Source organism: Staurois parvus, unplaced genomic scaffold, assembly GCF_062004578.1.
Source record: "Staurois parvus isolate SC_StPar_1 unplaced genomic scaffold, SC_StPar_1.0 ptg000636l, whole genome shotgun sequence".
NCBI lineage: Eukaryota > Metazoa > Chordata > Amphibia > Anura > Ranidae > Staurois > Staurois parvus.
The window spans coordinates 9,882,456-9,900,000 of record NW_028318432.1 but is presented as its reverse complement, the minus strand read 5'-3'; the positions used below and the strand labels follow the sequence as shown (position 1 = coordinate 9,900,000).

Genomic DNA, 17,545 nt, shown 5'->3' with positions numbered 1-17,545 from the left:
GTAAAGGCCAAATTAGCTCTATGGTGCCAAGCAGTGAGCACAGAGCCCACTAGAGGACATCGGGCCCTCAGGCCACCCTCATGAAGTCTGTTTCTGCTTGCTTGGTCAGAGACATTCACACCAGTGGTGTGATGGAGGTCTTTTTGTAGGGCTCTGGTAGTGCTCATCCTGTTCCTCCTTGCATAAAGGAGCAAATACCGGTCCTGCTGATGGGTTAATGACCTTCTAATGCCCTGTCCAGCTCTCCTAGAGTAACTAACTGCCTGTCTCCTGGAATCTCCTCTATGCTCTTGAGACTGTGCTGGAAGACACCGCAAACTTTCTGGCAATGACACGAATTGATGTGCCATCCTGGAGGAGGTGGACTCCCTGTGCAACCTCTGTAGGGTCCAGGTAGTAACACTGACCCCAGCCAAATGCAAAACTAGTGAAAAACAGTCAGAAAAGATGAGTAGGGAAAAAAATGTCAGTCTCCACCTGTAAAACCATTCCGGTTTTGGGGATCTTCTCATTGTTGCTCATCTAGTGCACCTGTTAATTTCATTAATGCCAAAGCAGCTGAAACTGATTAACAAGCCCCTCTGCTACTTAACTGACCAGATCAATTACCCAGGGGTTTAATTGACTTGTCGCTATGCTCTGATTAAAGTGTTCCATTAATTTTTTAGTGTGTGTGGGAATATATGGAAATATATTTTCTTGTATCTACTTGTTAATAATACTCCTGCCCCAGCACACTTTAGCTGATAAATCAGTCCCATGCATTTTGTTTAATCTTTTCTTCATTCCTCCTGCAGGCTCCAGACAAGAGGAAAGCACTAGAAGAGACCAAGGCCTACACCACCCAGTCCTTGGCTAGCGTCGCCTACCAGATCAATGCATTGGCCAACAATGTGCTGCAGCTGCTCGACATCCAAGCCTCCCAGTTGCGGAGGATGGAATCGTCCATTAATCACATCTCCCAGGTAAGGAAGACTGAGGGACACAGCATGTCAGCCAAAGGGATCCATCAATGCTACCTTCACATGCAGTATGGTTTCTTAAGTTTTGAATCTCGAACGAGAACTGGTAGTTTGGAAATCGCCCCTACTCGCCATCGATTTATGAGAATATGTTTGCATGTTTAAAAAAAAAAAAAAAAAAAAAATAAATCTATATATTATAAGTGGTTATTCCTTCTTTGAAATGTATTCCCCCCCCCCCCCATGTTCTAGTTTCTTAATGTTCTGAAGTTATTGGTATTTAATGAATTGCTTTCATCACTACCAAAAAATCACAAATGCCTTGACAAATTTCCAAGTTTTTAATTTGATGGTTGTATATAATGCTGAACTGTTTTATTTGCCCAGTTTTTATCATATTCTTAATGCGTGGTTCTTAATTCAGTTGTCTCACTTTGATCCCCTGTAAGTGTATATATTCAGAGTTATAGTCACATATAAGACCTGGACTATCAAAGAGTATGACTGGCTGAAGCCTATAATGCATGTCAGTGAAACATAAAACACATGCAGTACATGTCTGCAATCCATACACCTTTCCCCATTTTTTATCCCTATAAAGACCCTGCATGTACAGAAAAATGCCCAGCTTTAAGAGCCAGCGAACAACTTTTCCATAAGTGATCTGGGCAGCTCTAGATTTATGTAATGCTTTACATACGCATTGTACATTCACTTCAGTCCATTCCCTCACGGAGCTTACAATTTAAGGTCTCTAATACACATTCATACATATACTCGGGTAAATTTAGACAGGAGCCAGTTAACCTACCCAGTATGCCTTTGAAGTGTGGGAGGAAACAGAGTACCCAGAGGAAACCCACACAGGCACAGAGAGTACATGCACACTCTGTGCAAGATAGCACTGTGGTTGGGATTTGAACCAAGGACCCTAGTGCAGGTAGGCAGAAGTGCTAACCACTAAGCCGCTGGCTCAAGGTTTATCCACCTTTTCTAGTCTATAGTTCAAGGTAATTTTACGCACTCCGTCTTCTTGCAGCTGTCTGAACAGCATATTCTTCAGATGATTTAGGCACACTCTAGTCTAGAAGAAGACTGCCCATTTGAATCGAGCACCATCTCACCTTTTGTAGCCAGTTTGGGGACAGCGGCATTTTACTGGTTAAGAATAGATCTCCAACATAGATTCTTCGATTGGCCACACCTAAGAGGCAGGAAAGAGAGTGTGTGTGTGTGTGTGTGTGTGTGTGTGTGTTCAGATGTTTGTAAGTAACGCTTACAGTGAAAAGAGAAGTACAGTGCATATAAAAAGTCTACACAGAGAAATCATTTCAGAAGTTTTTTCCACCTTTTTTAATGTGACCAATAAAATGTACAACTCAACTGGAAAACAAACTGAAATCCTTTAGGTGGGTGGGGGGAGTAAACATAAAATAAATGTGGTTGCATAACTGTGCACACCCCCTTATAACTGGGGATGAAGCTCTGTTCAGAATTAAGCAATCACATTCAAAATCATGTTAAATAGGAGTCAGTACACACCTGCCATCATTTAAAGTGCCTCTGATTAACCCCAAATAAAGTTCAGCTGTTCTAGTAGGTCTTTCCTGACATTTTCTTAGTCGCATCCTACAGCAAAAGCCATGGTCTGCAGACAGCTTCCAAAGCATCAGACAGATCTCATTGTTAAAAGGTACCAGTCTGGAGAAGGGTACAAAAGAATTTCCATGGCATTAGATATACCATGGAACACAGTGAAGACAGTATTCATCAAGGGGAGAAAATAGGATGCAACAGTGACATTGCCAAGAACTGGACATCCCTCCAAAATTGATGAAAAGACAAGAAGAAAACTGGTCTGAGAGGCTGCAAAAAGGCCTACAGCAACATTAAAGGAGCTGCAGGAATATCTGGCAAGTACTGGTTGTTTGGTACATGTGACAACAATCTCCCATATTCTTCATATGTCTGGGCTATGGGGTAGAGTGGCAAGACAGAAGCCTTTTCAAAAAATGCAAGCCTGGCTAAATTTTGCAAAAATCTGAAGTCTCCCAAAATCACGTGGGAAAATGTGTTTATGGTCTGATGAAACGAAGGCTGAACTTTTTGGCCATAATTCCAAAAGATAGGTTTGGCACAAAAACAACACTGCACATCACTAAAAGAACACCATACCCACAGTGAAGCATGGTGGTGGCAGCATCAAGCTTTGGGTTGTTTTTCTTCAGCTGAAACTGGGGCCTTAGTCAAGGTAGAGGGAATTATGAACAGTTCCAAATACCAGTCAATATTGGCACAAAACCTTCAGGCTTCTACTAGAAAGCTGAACATGAAGAGGAACTTCATCTTCAGCATGACAACGACCCAAAGCATACATCCAAAGCTTCGCCAGAAGATTAAAGTTTTGGAATGGCCCAGCTAGAGCCCAGACCTGAATCCGGTAGAAAATCTGTGGGGTGATGTGAAGAGGGCTGTGTACAGGAGGTGCCCTCGCAATCTGACAGATTTGGGGGTTTTTTTGCTAGGAAGAGTGGGCAAATATTGACAAGTCAAGATGTGCCATGCTGATAGACTCATCCCCAAAAAGACTGAGTTCCGGAATCAAATCAAAAGGTGCTTCTGTCACAATCGCAAGATCGCCGCCACCAACATGCGACAATCACACGATCGCGACGTCCAATATGTCATGTTCGCGGTGTCAGACATCAGACCTTCTCACCCAAACTCATGACCGAAGGACTAGCCAATCTAAAACCGCCATGTGACGTGCGTAACAATGCCACACCCAGCTGCACCCTGCGCAACGATTTTCCAGCTAATTGATCATAGATCGATGTACCAGCAGCCTGAGCGATTGTTACTGGGTCAGGTTAATTACGCGATTAACCCTTCACACTGCCACCACCTCCTTTTTGTCAGAGAAAGAGGAAACTCTGTGATCTCAGCTGAAACACCATAATGATTGAGATAATCGTCTGTATAAAACGGTCATAACACTGGCCTGTAATACAGAGGGTTAAACAAACAGTGTTCTCTTTAGAGGCAGGGATTTGTAAATTGCAATACAGAGCTATAGAAACAGTTCAACACTTTCAGAAAAAAAGATTTATTACTAAAAGGTCAAACGGGTGCAATAAAAATATTTACAGAAAAAAGATGTAACTGGTGTATGTATATATGTGTTGATGAACTATTGGTCCCTTAAGAAGTGGGAGGCACATATGCAAACTGTTGTAATTCCTACACCGTTCACCTGATTTGGATGTAAATACCCTCAAATTAAAGCTGACAGTCTGCAGTTAAAACACATCTTGTTCGTTTCATTTCAAATCCATTGTGGTAATGTATAGAGCCAAAAATGTTAGAATTGTGTCGATGTCCCAATATTTATGGACCTGACTGTATATAGTACATTCACGTCAGTCTTAGTTTAAGGGTGTGCACATTTATGCAACCGTATTTTAGTTTTTTTATTTTCACTTCCCGCCACCTAAAAGATTTCAGTTTGTTGTTCAACTGAGTTGTACAGTTTATAGGTCACATTAAAGGTGGAAAAAGTTCTGAAATTGTTTGTCTTTTTTTTTTTTTTTTTTTTTTTTTTACATCACAGAAATCTGACATTTTTAACAGTGGTGTGTAGACTATATTTATCTACTGTAAGTATTCTTCTCTATGAAATCTGAACTGCTGGGGTGGAACAGTTGGAAACTGCGAGGGTGAAACTTGCATTGGGCGCATGCCTTTTTATTGGTTTTCTACTTTTTGCTTGCAGTTCTGATTTAAACCTGTCATAAACAGGAAATTTGTACAGAGCTTGGATAGGATCAGATATATACTTGTATTGCTTTTCTTTCTTTTTTTTTTTTTAACCACTTCCTGTCCGGACACTTATACCCCCTTCCTGACCAGGGCAATTTTCAGCTTTTAGCGCTATCACACTTTGAATGACAATTGCGCGGTCATGCAACACTGTACCCAAATGAATTTTTTACCATTTTTTTGAGACAGATAAAGCTTTATTTTGGTGGTATTTATTCACCACTGGGATTTGTAATTTTTTTGCTATGTAAATGAAATGTCCAAAAATTTTGAAAAAAAGTTTTTTAAATAAAATTTTGCAAATAAATAATATTTCATAATAAAATCTTAGCCAAAATTTATTCCGTTATCTTTTTAGTAAGAAAAAAAAATCCAAATTAGTTTATAACCAAAAATTATAATTTTAAACATTTTTTTTTACATTTTTATTTTATTTTTTTTATATTTTTTATTGATTGATTTTTTTTTTTACATACTGTCACCCTAGCAGTACAGTGTCACCATGGTGACACTGTACTACTTGTGGGGGATGATTAAGATTTTTTTTTTTTTTTACACTGATTGCTTTTACACCCATATAGGATGTAAAAGCAATAATTTCTCCTTCTCTCTATCTGCATTCTTGCACTCATTGAGAAGTACTGAGTGAGCTGTGATTGGTCACAGCTTGTCACATGGTACAAGGCTTTTGTGAATAGCCTTGTACCATGTGACCTCTGTGATCATTCACAGATTTCACACGTAGTAAGCAATGATGTCACAAGTGACATCTTGCTTACTACTTTGCATGTGATCACTGATTGGCCAATCAGTGATCACATGATCGGGACCTCCTACAGAGGTCCCGTCTGACGATCTGTGTTTCACTGTGTCCGGAGGACACAGCGGGCACCGGATCGCGGTGCTGCGCGCTCCCAGGGAGCGCGCACAAGCAGGGTGCAGGGAGGCAGTTTATAAACGGCCACCCGACCCTGCAGTGCCACCGTCCAGCCGTTTATATGCAACGGCCGGTCAGGAAGTGGTTAAACTTCTGAATTCTCCAAGGTACAGGACCACATTTCATGTACACTAGACTTGTGAGCTCATGTTAGTGAAACCATTTCCAGGAGAAATATGTAGGTTCCCATCTTTTATTCCCTTCTGTAAATGATAGTTCCTTGGCTTTCTCTAGTCTCAATTTCGGAGTCACTGACTTGAAGCAAGAATGCAGTTAGTGAAGTGAGAGGAAAGGCCAGCATGATCTAAATTCTAGTTCCAGGTCAGTATTAGGAGACTTTATCAATGGTGGCCTGTATATTACCCTGTAAAGTAAACCTCTCAAACTTTGGCAATCCAAAATGAGTATATAATGAAGAAAATGCATTGAGGTTACCTTCATTGAATACTGCATTGGTAGCTCCAGGGTCCATAAATGAAGCAGAACTATGCCAATCTTAGTATATTCTCACCCTGCATGTAAAAGGTGAGCTCTGCATTGGTCACTGAGGATTGCCATCAAATAAGGTGTCAGTAGTGAGGCCGAGAGCACATGGCAGGGTTAGGTAAGTTTCACACTACTATGCTGCAGTTTGGCCACAGCGCAGTGTACCTGTGCATGTTACCCATGGTTTTCCATAGATTTCTATTAGATTGTTCATTTTCAGAAAATTCATTAAAATGCATGACATAATAGAAGTCTTTAGGAAACTGTGGGTAACCTGCACAAAACAGCAGGTACAATGTGCTATACCTCCGCTGTGGCCTGCCCGTAGCATGGCAATGTGAAACCGCCCTTAACCCGGGTTCACATATATGCAGTGTGGTATGACATGTGATTCGCACAGGAACCGCACCACATTCCTGTGCAAGTCGCATGCGATTTGTGTGTGGTGCGACTGGAGCCATACATTTTGTATGGCTCAAATTGCACCGCACCCACACCAAAAAGGTGCAGGACCCTTTTTTTGGGTCTGCACTAGAATCAGATCGCATGGGTATTCACACCCATGCAATCCAATTCTGCACATCGCACCACGTTGTGTGGACCGCTTTTGGGGTGTTTTTAACTTAACATACACACCCGCAGCGATTCTGATGCAGTGTGGAATTTGCACAGAAAACGCTGCATCAGTGTGAACCCAGGTTGAGACTAGGTTCACACCTCTGCAGGTGATTGCCGCTGCGGGATCATACCTCTTCCCACAGCCACTACCACCCACACAGAAATATGCACTGCCCCTCAGGAGATGCATGGATGTGCCATTATTCCTAAGGCCCCCCCCCCCACAAGGTGGAAATTGCAGCGTAGCTTCCCGCACTGGAAACTACACTGAATATGAAAATGGCGCATTCATTTGTGCATTCGTTTTGTTTTTCAATCAGGTACTTGCGATTGCGACACAAAATTCGTGTGTAGCAGCTGGCACATTAATGATGCAAAAAACGCACAACCAAGAATTTTTGTTTGGTTTTGAACGGCTGTAGCTTAAACCTTTTAAAAGGAGAGTTTAAATCTGCATAGCATTTTAGCTGCCTTTTTAGATCTGAACCTGTTGGCTGTTTTTTGCATGCAGTTTTATTTTTCTACAGACAGTGTCAGCGAAAGAAAAAAAAAAAAATTAAAGAAGCAAAATATATTTACTGTAGGTATATCTATCATGAAGGGCTGTGCCACACCTGCTGACATTTAGTTTAATTTCAGTTTTGGAGCATGAGCAGAATTTGCATAATCTCCAACTGCAATAAAACATTTTCCATTCTCGCTGCGACCCGAGCGAATGCAGCTGCTTTGACATTTTAGATTGATGCTTTAATTCTTGAAGAAAAAATACAGCGTGTATCAGAATTAACTTTTAGTTTGTGTGAGGGTTGCTTGTTTTTTTTACTGTATAAAGTGGACCTGTTCTGCAGCTGTACACTGCTCGAACATTCAGAAGCATTGCTAGGATCCGTTGTATCTCCTATGGTATTCTGGCAGTATTTTTAACTTACAATAGGCTAGTGATCAAGTGCTAATTGAACTTCTAAGATTTCTCAGGATTGCATAATTAACATTTTTATTGTTGGTATATGCTGAAAAGCAGAGCTTATTGTACATCTTCTTAATCTATTTTCTGGTGGCCATACAGTAAATGAAAAATTGTTTTGTTTGTTTTTTTTTGTTTTTTTGTGCTTTGTGTTTTTTTTTTTTGTCCAGTCCATGGGCACAAATTTGAAAATCGGTAGTGACATTTTAGGCCAAAAAATCGAAGCTTGGAAAATTTCTGCCGAATGGATGATCAATTGAAAGGTTAATGTTTCTCACCCATTAAAGATTAAACTGTTGGTACTGTTTATATGTGACCCAGAAGCAAAGAATGGATTCATTTGTCTATTAAATGATTTATTATTCAAAATTCAATCATTACTTGATGGCATTAATGGTTGCTCTTGCGACTTTGTGTTTGTTTTTCAAAAACCTGTTTGATTTTTTTTTTTTGACTAGTGCAGTGTTTCTTAACCTTTTTTTTTTTCAGTCAAGGCACCCTTTTAAAGTTTATGAACAATCTCGATGCACCCTTTAAAATTCGTGGACCATCTCAAGGCACCTTATTCTAAAATATAAAAAAACTATTCTAGTAGATTTACCTAATGCAGCAACACCCACACATGTAGGACACTAAATGTTACAGGGGATTTATTCTTTCAAAGCAAATACACTTTTGCACACTAAGGCCCCATGTCCTTGGGATGTTTCTGAACAATGGAAGCTGACTGCTGGAAAACGTAGGTTAAAAAAAGTCTATTTAGCTGCGTTTGCATAATGAGTTTATGCGTGTTTTGCGTTTTAGAAGTGTTTTTTTAAAGATAAGCACAGGAGACCTTCCAAATGCCCAGAATGCACTGAAAAGTGGTAAATTATTACCTATTTCAGAGAAATACAGAGAGTAGAAGCTGAGACAGCAGTATGTGTTGAGATTAGCTTAGGTGTGAGTTGCTCATTAACATTTCTTTAGTTTCCAAGGGTGGGCAGGTGTCTGCTGGACTGAGTCATTAAGGCCACCTGGCAGGGGGTCTACATGAGGAATTTGAGGTGTTAATGGGCATTAACATATCTTTTGTTTCCAAGGGTGGGAGAGGTCTGAGGTGTGAATTGGTCATTGCAATGTGTGACAAGCTTGGTAGGAACATCCTGTGTTCAGTGTTTTTGTCCATCTGAGCACCTTGAAACCTTTTTGCATGCCTTTTTCAAGATGAAAAAAGGCTCTGGACAGCAGTGGGAACTGGAAAAGTTAAAAATTTTCAAACGCTTATAACGCGATTTGCTGCGTTTACAAGCATTTTGCGTTTGAAACACTGATAAAATCGATGTCTGAACGCAAGTTTGTTGTGTTAAAAAAAAAAAAGACTGTAAACTCAACTGCCTGTACATGACTGTAAACGAAGATGTGTACATGGACACATAGGAAAACATTAGGGTGAGTTCAGGGGCTGCTGAGAAAAACTGCTCCTGAACGTGAGTTTATCTGCTGCAGTGTACTTGAGCCCTGATGCTGAATAGTATTCCAGTGTTTTTCTTCAACCTCAGTTTCTCTCACTCGGTTAATTTGACCCCATTACTGACAGAGGGGCAGGGCGGAGTCAAACAAGCAAGCCGTGCGGGTGACCAGCATCCTACATATCAACGGAAGGTGTCATTGGTTGTTAGGATGCCGGCAGCTCGAAGGTTGTAATGGCGCACAATGAAAACCTATGACTTTGCGTAGCTAAAACACAGGCTTGATGCACATGCTGGCTTGTTTGCAATTTTTAGTCATTTTCGCCAACGCACACCTGAAGAAACGTCAAGGCACCCTGATTGAAAAAGGCTGGACTAGTTGGCTATCCGTATTCTTTTAAAGCTCATCTCCATGCTTGTTGTTTCAAACCCCCAACTTTATCCCTCCACAACATGTACCTATAAATTATCCCCTTACATGTCCTAAAATTGCTGTGAAAGCCTTTTTGTGGGCAGCATCATCAGTCACTGGTCAAAAGTTCTGGCCATTCTGCCTGGGGAGGGTTCTTCAGTGCGATAGGTCATCTCATGTAGCAGCCAATGTCCCAATCTGTGCTAATCTGCTTTCAGGGAAAAGTTCTCCAGACTGATATCCTCCCAAAGCATTTTGACATTTGGGTCATTCTTCCCAGTCCACTGTGTGCCTCGGGGTTGAGGTTCTTGAAGAGCATTAAAGCAGTGTGCTGTGATGTTTTTGGGAATCTGTCCAGCCCCCTGCTGGCCCCTCGCACATCAAGATCTTCCTGCATCGCATAGAGAAGCACAGATAACCAGATGTCCATGGGTATAAATGCAGTATATAATGCAAACCCCTAGATTTTATTTAAAAATGGTATTCGCATTTTGATGATGGGGGGGGGGGGGGAGGAGGAACAAGAGGGCAAAATAGAACCAGATTAACTTTCAACATTAAGGCCCTTTTTTCATGCAGGCTTTGAACACCAAAGCCAATTGTACACCAGTGTGACTTCAGGCAGTGTCCTTGTCTGTACTGATCAGTGCTTTAGTTTGCCCTAAAAGTCAGGAGGTGCTTGGCAGTTGCCAAAAACCTTGTTATAGGCCAGGCTTGTGTTGTAGCTCTGTCATCGGAGAGAAATTCCGAGTACACAATCTCAAAATGTTCATTGTTCCTCTTTTAAGTATTCCCATTTCTCTTGAAGCCTCTTTCTTCCCCCTCGCTTCTTGTAAATTCTGTTTGTGATGTTATAGCATTTTCTGTATATTGTCATTTTTTTTTTTTTTTTCCCTCATTAGTCCATTCTTGCGGTTTCTGCATATATAAATGTCACAATGACATTTTCTGAAGCATGTTTTCTTATTTCTATGAAAGAATTAAGATTCATTAGTTGAGGTGAAGGAAACTGAGGTGAAAAACCCCCCGTTTTTGTCTATTTTTTTTTTTATTTTAATTTTTTTATTTTGGGTACATACCTTATCAAGATGTGCAGGGTCCTGTTTTGCTCTTGCAGGGTCCTGTTTTGCTCTTGCAGGGTCCTGTTTTGCTCTTGCAGGGTCCTGTTTTGCTCTTGCAGGGTCCTGTTTTGCTCTTGCAGGGTCCTGTTTTGCTCTTGCAGGGTCCTGTTTTGCTCTTGCAGGGTCCTGTTTTTTGCTCTTGCAGGGTCCTGTTTTTTGCTCTTGCAGGGTCCTGTTTTTTGCTCTTGCAGGGTCCTGTTTTTTGCTCTTGCAGGGTCCTGTTTTTTGCTCTTGCAGGGTCCTGTTTTTTGCTCTTGCAGGGTCCTGTTTTTTGCTCTTGCAGGGTCCTGTTTTTTGCTCTTGCAGGGTCCTGTTTTTTGCTCTTGCAGGGTCCTGTTTTTTGCTCTTGCAGGGTCCTGTTTTTTGCTCTTGCAGGGTCCTGTTTTTTGCTCTTGCAGGGTCCTGTTTTTTGCTCTTGCAGGGTCCTGTTTTTTGCTCTTGCAGGGTCCTGTTTTTTGCTCTTGCAGGGTCCTGTTTTTTGCTCTTGCAGGGTCCTGTTTTTTGCTCTTGCAGGGTCCTGTTTTTTGCTCTTGCAGGGTCCTGTTTTTTGCTCTTGCAGGGTCCTGTTTTTTGCTCTTGCAGGGTCCTGTTTTTTGCTCTTGCAGGGTCCTGTTTTTTGCTCTTGCAGGGTCCTGTTTTTTGCTCTTGCAGGGTCCTGTTTTTTGCTCTTGCAGGGTCCTGTTTTTTGCTCTTGCAGGGTCCTGTTTTTTGCTCTTGCAGGGTCCTGTTTTTTGCTCTTGCAGTGAGTGTTCTTTGATGCAGAGTGGCGCTGACATAGAACACAGAGTAACTGCATCAATCCACTGCAAATGAAGGTAGTGAAAAATGGGTTCTCCAGGTGTTTAAAGGGAACAGCATACATGTAATCTAAAGTGAGAACATATTTTGTAATTTTTTTTTTTTTTAAGCTATTACAGGGTTTAGCTTGTTGCCACTGGCTGTACGCATACTGCCATACACATAGGGGTTAGACTGAAAAAATGGAAACATTACATGATTTGCAGGTGTGAAAGTGATCACTTCCGCTTTCAACGCAAAACATGTCATGTAACATTCTTTTGCTTCTGCTGTGTGATGAGACCCCCTAGCTAACAGGTGGGAAGCCTCACTTTCGTCAGAGCTTTCTGAGCTTAAGAGGACAGGTTGTTGGTGCCCGGTTAGCTGGTGCCTCTGTGACTGAAGTTGCCAATTTTATTTGCTGTGTCGTGAGGTACAGTACCAAAGGTTATGACGGCAGATACAGTTTCCGGGAAAATGTTGTGTGATGAACATAAGTGCAGTCGATGTTGTCCACAGACAAAAGGATATTGTGCAGGATTGTGACCTGGAATAAGAAAACAACTGTTGCAAAAGTGACTGTGGCGCTCAATCTCAGTCCCATGAATACAGTCCCATGAAGACTGAGATTGAGCTCTGCAGTCACTTTTGTTGCAGTTTTTCTTATTCTTGGTCACAATCTTGCACAGTGTCCTTTTTTCTCTCTGTCGGTCAGTTGATCATGTCGACCACGATTATACTTCACAGACAATGTTTTCTTGGAGACTGTATATGCCGTCATAACCTTTAATACTGCACCTCGCGACATGGCAGATCGACAACTTCAGTCAGAGGCTTGTGTTGGGAACACGCACACTCCGCACCTCCAGCACTGTGGATGCTCTGCCACCAGCAGCACCTGATCTTCACGGTTTACCATTAGGGGTCATTGGGACAGCCTCCCAAACATGACAAACCCAAAGGCAACCAAACACAGTGATTACATCTTGGGAAGCCCAGGAATCGCCTTATTCATCCGCATTTAGAGAGGCCAGATATGGCTTGTTTTAAACCACCGTTACTTCTTGTTAAGAAGGTCTGCTGCTGGGTGATTAAGGAGTCAGGTATTAGTCTCTTCCTCTACTCCTACACGTAACAAAGAGTTTCTGTTCTTCAGAGAGTCTTTTATTTAGTGCACCTTCTAAAAATACTTTCTGAACCATTTAAAGAGTTCTTTATAAACAAGTCAATCCAGCTCTTTTCCCATCCACCTTGGGGCATTGGGTGTTCATACACAACATCTTTCTACATTCTCAATAATAAAATGGAACACAAATCCAGTAACAGGAGGAATAGAATCGCCTTGCAATGGTAACATCAGGTGTGCAGACTTGGGTGACCAAGAGCCCAAATCTTGCTCTCGACATTTTTTGCATTTAAAATGTAATCGGCTTTAATTAAATTTAGACTTTATAAAACACATACCTCCATGCTGCAACTGCCTACGGTGGCTCTAAAACTGGGATCCAAGTGATCACATGGCAGCTGATCGCTCGGCTCTCATTCTGCTTGCAGCTTAGATGGGCGACTGTCGGTTACTTCTCTCCATCCTGCTCCTCACTTACTTACCTAAACACTGGGCTGGAGAGGGGGCAGGCCTGGCTGGCTGGCTGCAGCTCTCATCCACATGCTGAAAGGTGAAGCCAGCTGCCAATTGGGCGGCCAGGTGGATCTTGACAATATTGTCAAGATCCTTTCTCGAGCCTGGCATGACTGAGGGGAAAAATTGAGATTTGGGGCAAACTGTTATGCAAATTGGTCTAAAGAAGCAATAGTAATAGAAGGCATATCAGAATTGCCTTTCTGGGCAAAAATGATTCTGTAGTTTGACTCCAGAACATCTATAAAAGCCTAGGCCTGTGATCATGTACGCTCCGAAGGGGAAGTCTACCAATCTCAACTTTGATCCTCCCATTCAGGGGTGGTCAGATGACCAAATGCCTAGGTTTAGTCATAAGCAATGGAGTATCTACAAGAAAAAAGCTAAGCAGGCACATTGGTGCTCTTTATTACACCACCTGGTGATCTAGCTTTAGGGTATGTTTAAAGTATAGGTTTACTTCCATTGGAATGCTGATTTAAAGAAGACCTTCTTTTACTTTGGCTGACCTGTAAGACCATGTTTTGGTTGTGGCCTACTTTTCATTTATTTCCTCACCTTCAGATTAACTGAAATATTCAATCAGGCTGACCATGTAGTGGGAAACCTCCGTGTTCTAGAAATAGAAGCCGAGCAGGAAGTCTGGCTAAGAGCTTGTTGTGGAGGAGATCAATTACATGGCTTGAAATGTGATTATTATGTCAACGTCCATTGAAGTGGAACTGACATAGGCGTGGGAATAAACCATGCTGCTCATGTCAGACTCTACAAATGAGCTGCTAGCATCCAGTTTGAGGAGAAATGAAGTATATTATGGATATACACAATGCAAAGTTAGGCCCTGACATGCATACAGGGATCACTGCATATCCATACAGGGCTTCTGGTTTTCATTGAGGTATTTCTGTAGAACACCAGGCCACCTCACTTTCATTCCTTCAATTTGGTATCTGGGAACGCCATCTGAATTGGAATTATTAGGATCTGTTGTATCATGGAAATTACTCGGTGTGGATTGCTTCTGCTAACAAGAATGTGTTACTGGGAATTGTGACATGGTCCACTGCCACCCTCATCAGGACCAGGTTTCTGTACACTAGAGGTGCTCAACCTGTGACTCACGGTGCCCTCTGATATGGCCCTCTACTTCAAACCAGGGAAGCGCACTTCTATTAGGTAGGCTGGCTTCTATGGGTAGGCTGGCAAGTTGAACTGGATAGTTCTACTTTTTTGGAAATTTTCTCACGTAGTGACAGCCCCCCATGTTCACTGTTTAAAAAGCCAGTTATAGACCTGGGCAGGTGATCAGTTTTTTCTTTGTATGCTTTGTAGGTTCAGTGGGTGCACTGGACTCCCTAGCTGCCGTTGTGCAATATGCTGGGTGTCAGGTGCGCTCCCATAACCTTTTTAATGAAGGGTGGGGCTCCCCTCATGTTTATCTGCCCTTGTTTCTATCCATTTAAATGCATGTGCCTCCACTGTGAGGACTCTTTAGACTTGTAGAGTTAGGACCACAGATACTCAGGGTGCCGTGACGCGGCTCTGTGGCTTACGTATGTATTTGCAAATGTGTGCTAACTAAACCCCTGTTTTTAAACGCATGTTTCCAGACAGGTTAATTTGGTTTTTGATAGTTGGCTAACTGGCTGACAGTTTGAACTGGCTTTTCTTATCCCCCTTTGTTGATAAGATATACATATCCTTGTTCCTTGCCAATAAAAGCCGATATTAGATTGGGGTAGGCTGGCAAGTTGAACTGGATAGTTCTACTTTTTTGGAAATTTTCTCACGTAGTGACAGCCCCCCATGTTCACTGTTTAAAAAGCCAGTTATAGACCTGGGCAGGTGATCAGTTTTTTCTTTGCACTTCTATTATATCCTACTGCGTGGTGCATTTTCTGAAAGTGCATCAAAACTCCTGCATTCAGGAGTCAATGGCAAAGCCCAATTAACCCGCAGAAAAGCCGTAGGTGCTCTGCGCTGTACCCTCGGTGCAGGTAAACCACAGTGCATCGGTGTGTGGAAGCAGCCTTATAGGGGGCTTAGGACTGTAAGGGCTTGTTTATATTTGCAGTTTGGGTGGGCAGTAAAACCCCATAGTTGAAGTATTTTTAAGACATCCCCTGAACCACTAGTGTAGCGTCAAGGGTTGCAATGGTGTTCCTGCCCCATGCTCCAGTGGGCCAGTGTGGCCTCCCTGTCCTGTTCTGTTTTATTTTTGGGCAGGAGGGGTGGCATATACAAGAACCAATTCTCTTCCGTGTTTTTTTCCTCCTGCAACCTTTGAAAGGCAGCTTCTCTTCCTCTCCCACAGCTTGGTATTTAGCAGCTGATGGCAGAAAATGTTTATTATGCTATTCAAAATAATACATTTGAATTCTGGACCATTTCATTTAATTGTGGCCTGCGACCGGTTACCAAATCACTTAAGTGGCCTTCGCTCTTCAAAAGGTTGAGCACCCCTGCTGTACACCCTCTTGTAGCTATTTTTTTACTCTGCTTCCCCCGACAGAATTTTTCAGAACCCTTCAGATTCTATGCCAGTTGTTAGAGACTCTTGTACCTTACCCATGTAGAATTGCATTTGAACATTCAGACAAGACGGTATAAAAATTTCTTGTCCGGTCTTTCAATGATGCCTTCATGGACTTGGCTAATTTCGAATGACTTTTCGTTCGCTTTCACATGGATATGTAGTGGTTTGCCCACACCACTGGTGCAGCGCATTGTACCTGCGGGTTATGTGCAGGTTAGCTGCGCTTTCCCATTGACTTCTATTATGGTGGTTTTGGTGTGCTTTCTGAAAGCACAGCAAATCTCCCTGCATGCAGGAAATTTAGTGTGCTTTCAGACTGCACAAAAACCGCAGGGCATTATAGAAGGCAAGGGGAAAGTGCAGCTAACAGACACCAAACCTGCAGGTACCCTGCTCTGCACCGCATTACTGTGAAAGGGGCCTATATCCCAGTGCCATGTCAATGTCTTGATTTTTGTAGAAAGATTTGGCATGCGTGGAAATGATGAGTTCAACAATTAGAGATTTGTTTGTTCCCTTTAGATCTAAAATCGTTGTCCTCTGTTGATTTAAAAAAAATAAAAAATCATATTGTTGCATTGTCCATTTTAACTCTTAGATAACAAAAGTTCTGAAAACAGTGTTGTAATGAAATTCTGCAGCTGTAAGGCCAGCTTTACTTACGACCCTGGTGAGTTTTGAATATGTGCCTTTTAATCCCCAAGCACCAGCTTGTATAACTTTTATACCCTTTCTAGGACCTCTTTCAGGCCCATTGAACCTTAACCTTTAACTAGAGATGTGTGTGATAAAAATGTATACCAGTACAAATAGAGAAGTGTGTAGAAAACTATTAAAGGTTGGAACTCTGAGATGGCAAATAAAGCAATCCTGTCACTAAAAGAAAACTGTACAATGAATTGGTCCCTGCAAAAAATATATAAAAGGATAAGTTCACCAAGGGAGCATGTTGCACTTGTGTTTAAGGTGTAACGTGCTCCAAGCTCCCCTCTCAGCCCCGGAGCATCCACTTCGCCCCGCACAGCTGGATCATTTATTCACAGCTCTGTCTGTGAATGAGAAGACTACAAGTCCTGTCTGCCAGTGCGACAGACAGTTTGTAGTTCTCAATGGACTTCCAAGGTGCTGGTGAGCGCCCTCTTCATTCAAATGCCCAGCAGCTTTCAAACTGACAGCTCGGAGGTATGGGCAGAAAGCTGTAGGACTTGTCTGTGGAAGCCTGACATTGCACCCATGACCCACTGATGATGGGTGCAATGCTTTGCAAGCTTCTTGGGAACATCTCACTCTTTGCTGGCAATGCCATTGAAGAGTAGTAAAGAGAGAGAGGTAGAGCCAGCTGGAGAGCCTTCAGAATCCCAACACTTCAGGAGTGTCAGATTCCTGGTCCTCTTGCAGGCCTTTATATTGGGAATTTACCCAATGAGAACCCTAATATCAATCAAAACCAGACAGTCTCCAATATTCCCCCTGCTCTGTGCAAACCAAAATGACGCATTGGCTGGAGTTGGGTTTTAAAGTGGAGTTCCACTCACCCTGTCAAAAAATAAAAGTCAGCAGCTACAAAAACTGTATCTGCTGACTTTTAAAAAAAAAAACAAAAAAAAAAACAGCCACTTACCTGTCCCTCGGTCCCGTGGTGTGTCCCCTGCAGCCCGTTTCACTGGCCATCCTGTATTCTAGGAGGCCGGCATCTTCAGTGTGGGCACCTGGCTGTGACAGCTTGCGGCTTCACAGCCGGGTACCCACTGCGCATGCGCGAGTAGCGCTGCACTTCATGTTTGGTCCTGTAGTCTTCTGGGACCTGTCACGTATCCCAAAAG

General features: G+C 42.3%; 1 protein-coding gene across 14 annotated transcripts in view; it reads left to right on the top strand.

The window, feature by feature from the left end:
* The window catches only part of ABI1 (abl interactor 1), a 134,306-nt gene that overhangs the window by 57,808 nt on the left and 58,953 nt on the right, over nucleotides 1-17,545 (top strand). For all 14 annotated transcript variants that reach the window (XM_089693802.1, XM_089693800.1, XM_089693796.1 and 11 more), the window contains exon 2: nucleotides 798-965. In XM_089693802.1, the coding sequence (XP_089549928.1) occupies nucleotides 798-965 (168 nt within the window). The remainder of the gene's footprint in view (nucleotides 1-797; nucleotides 966-17,545) is intronic.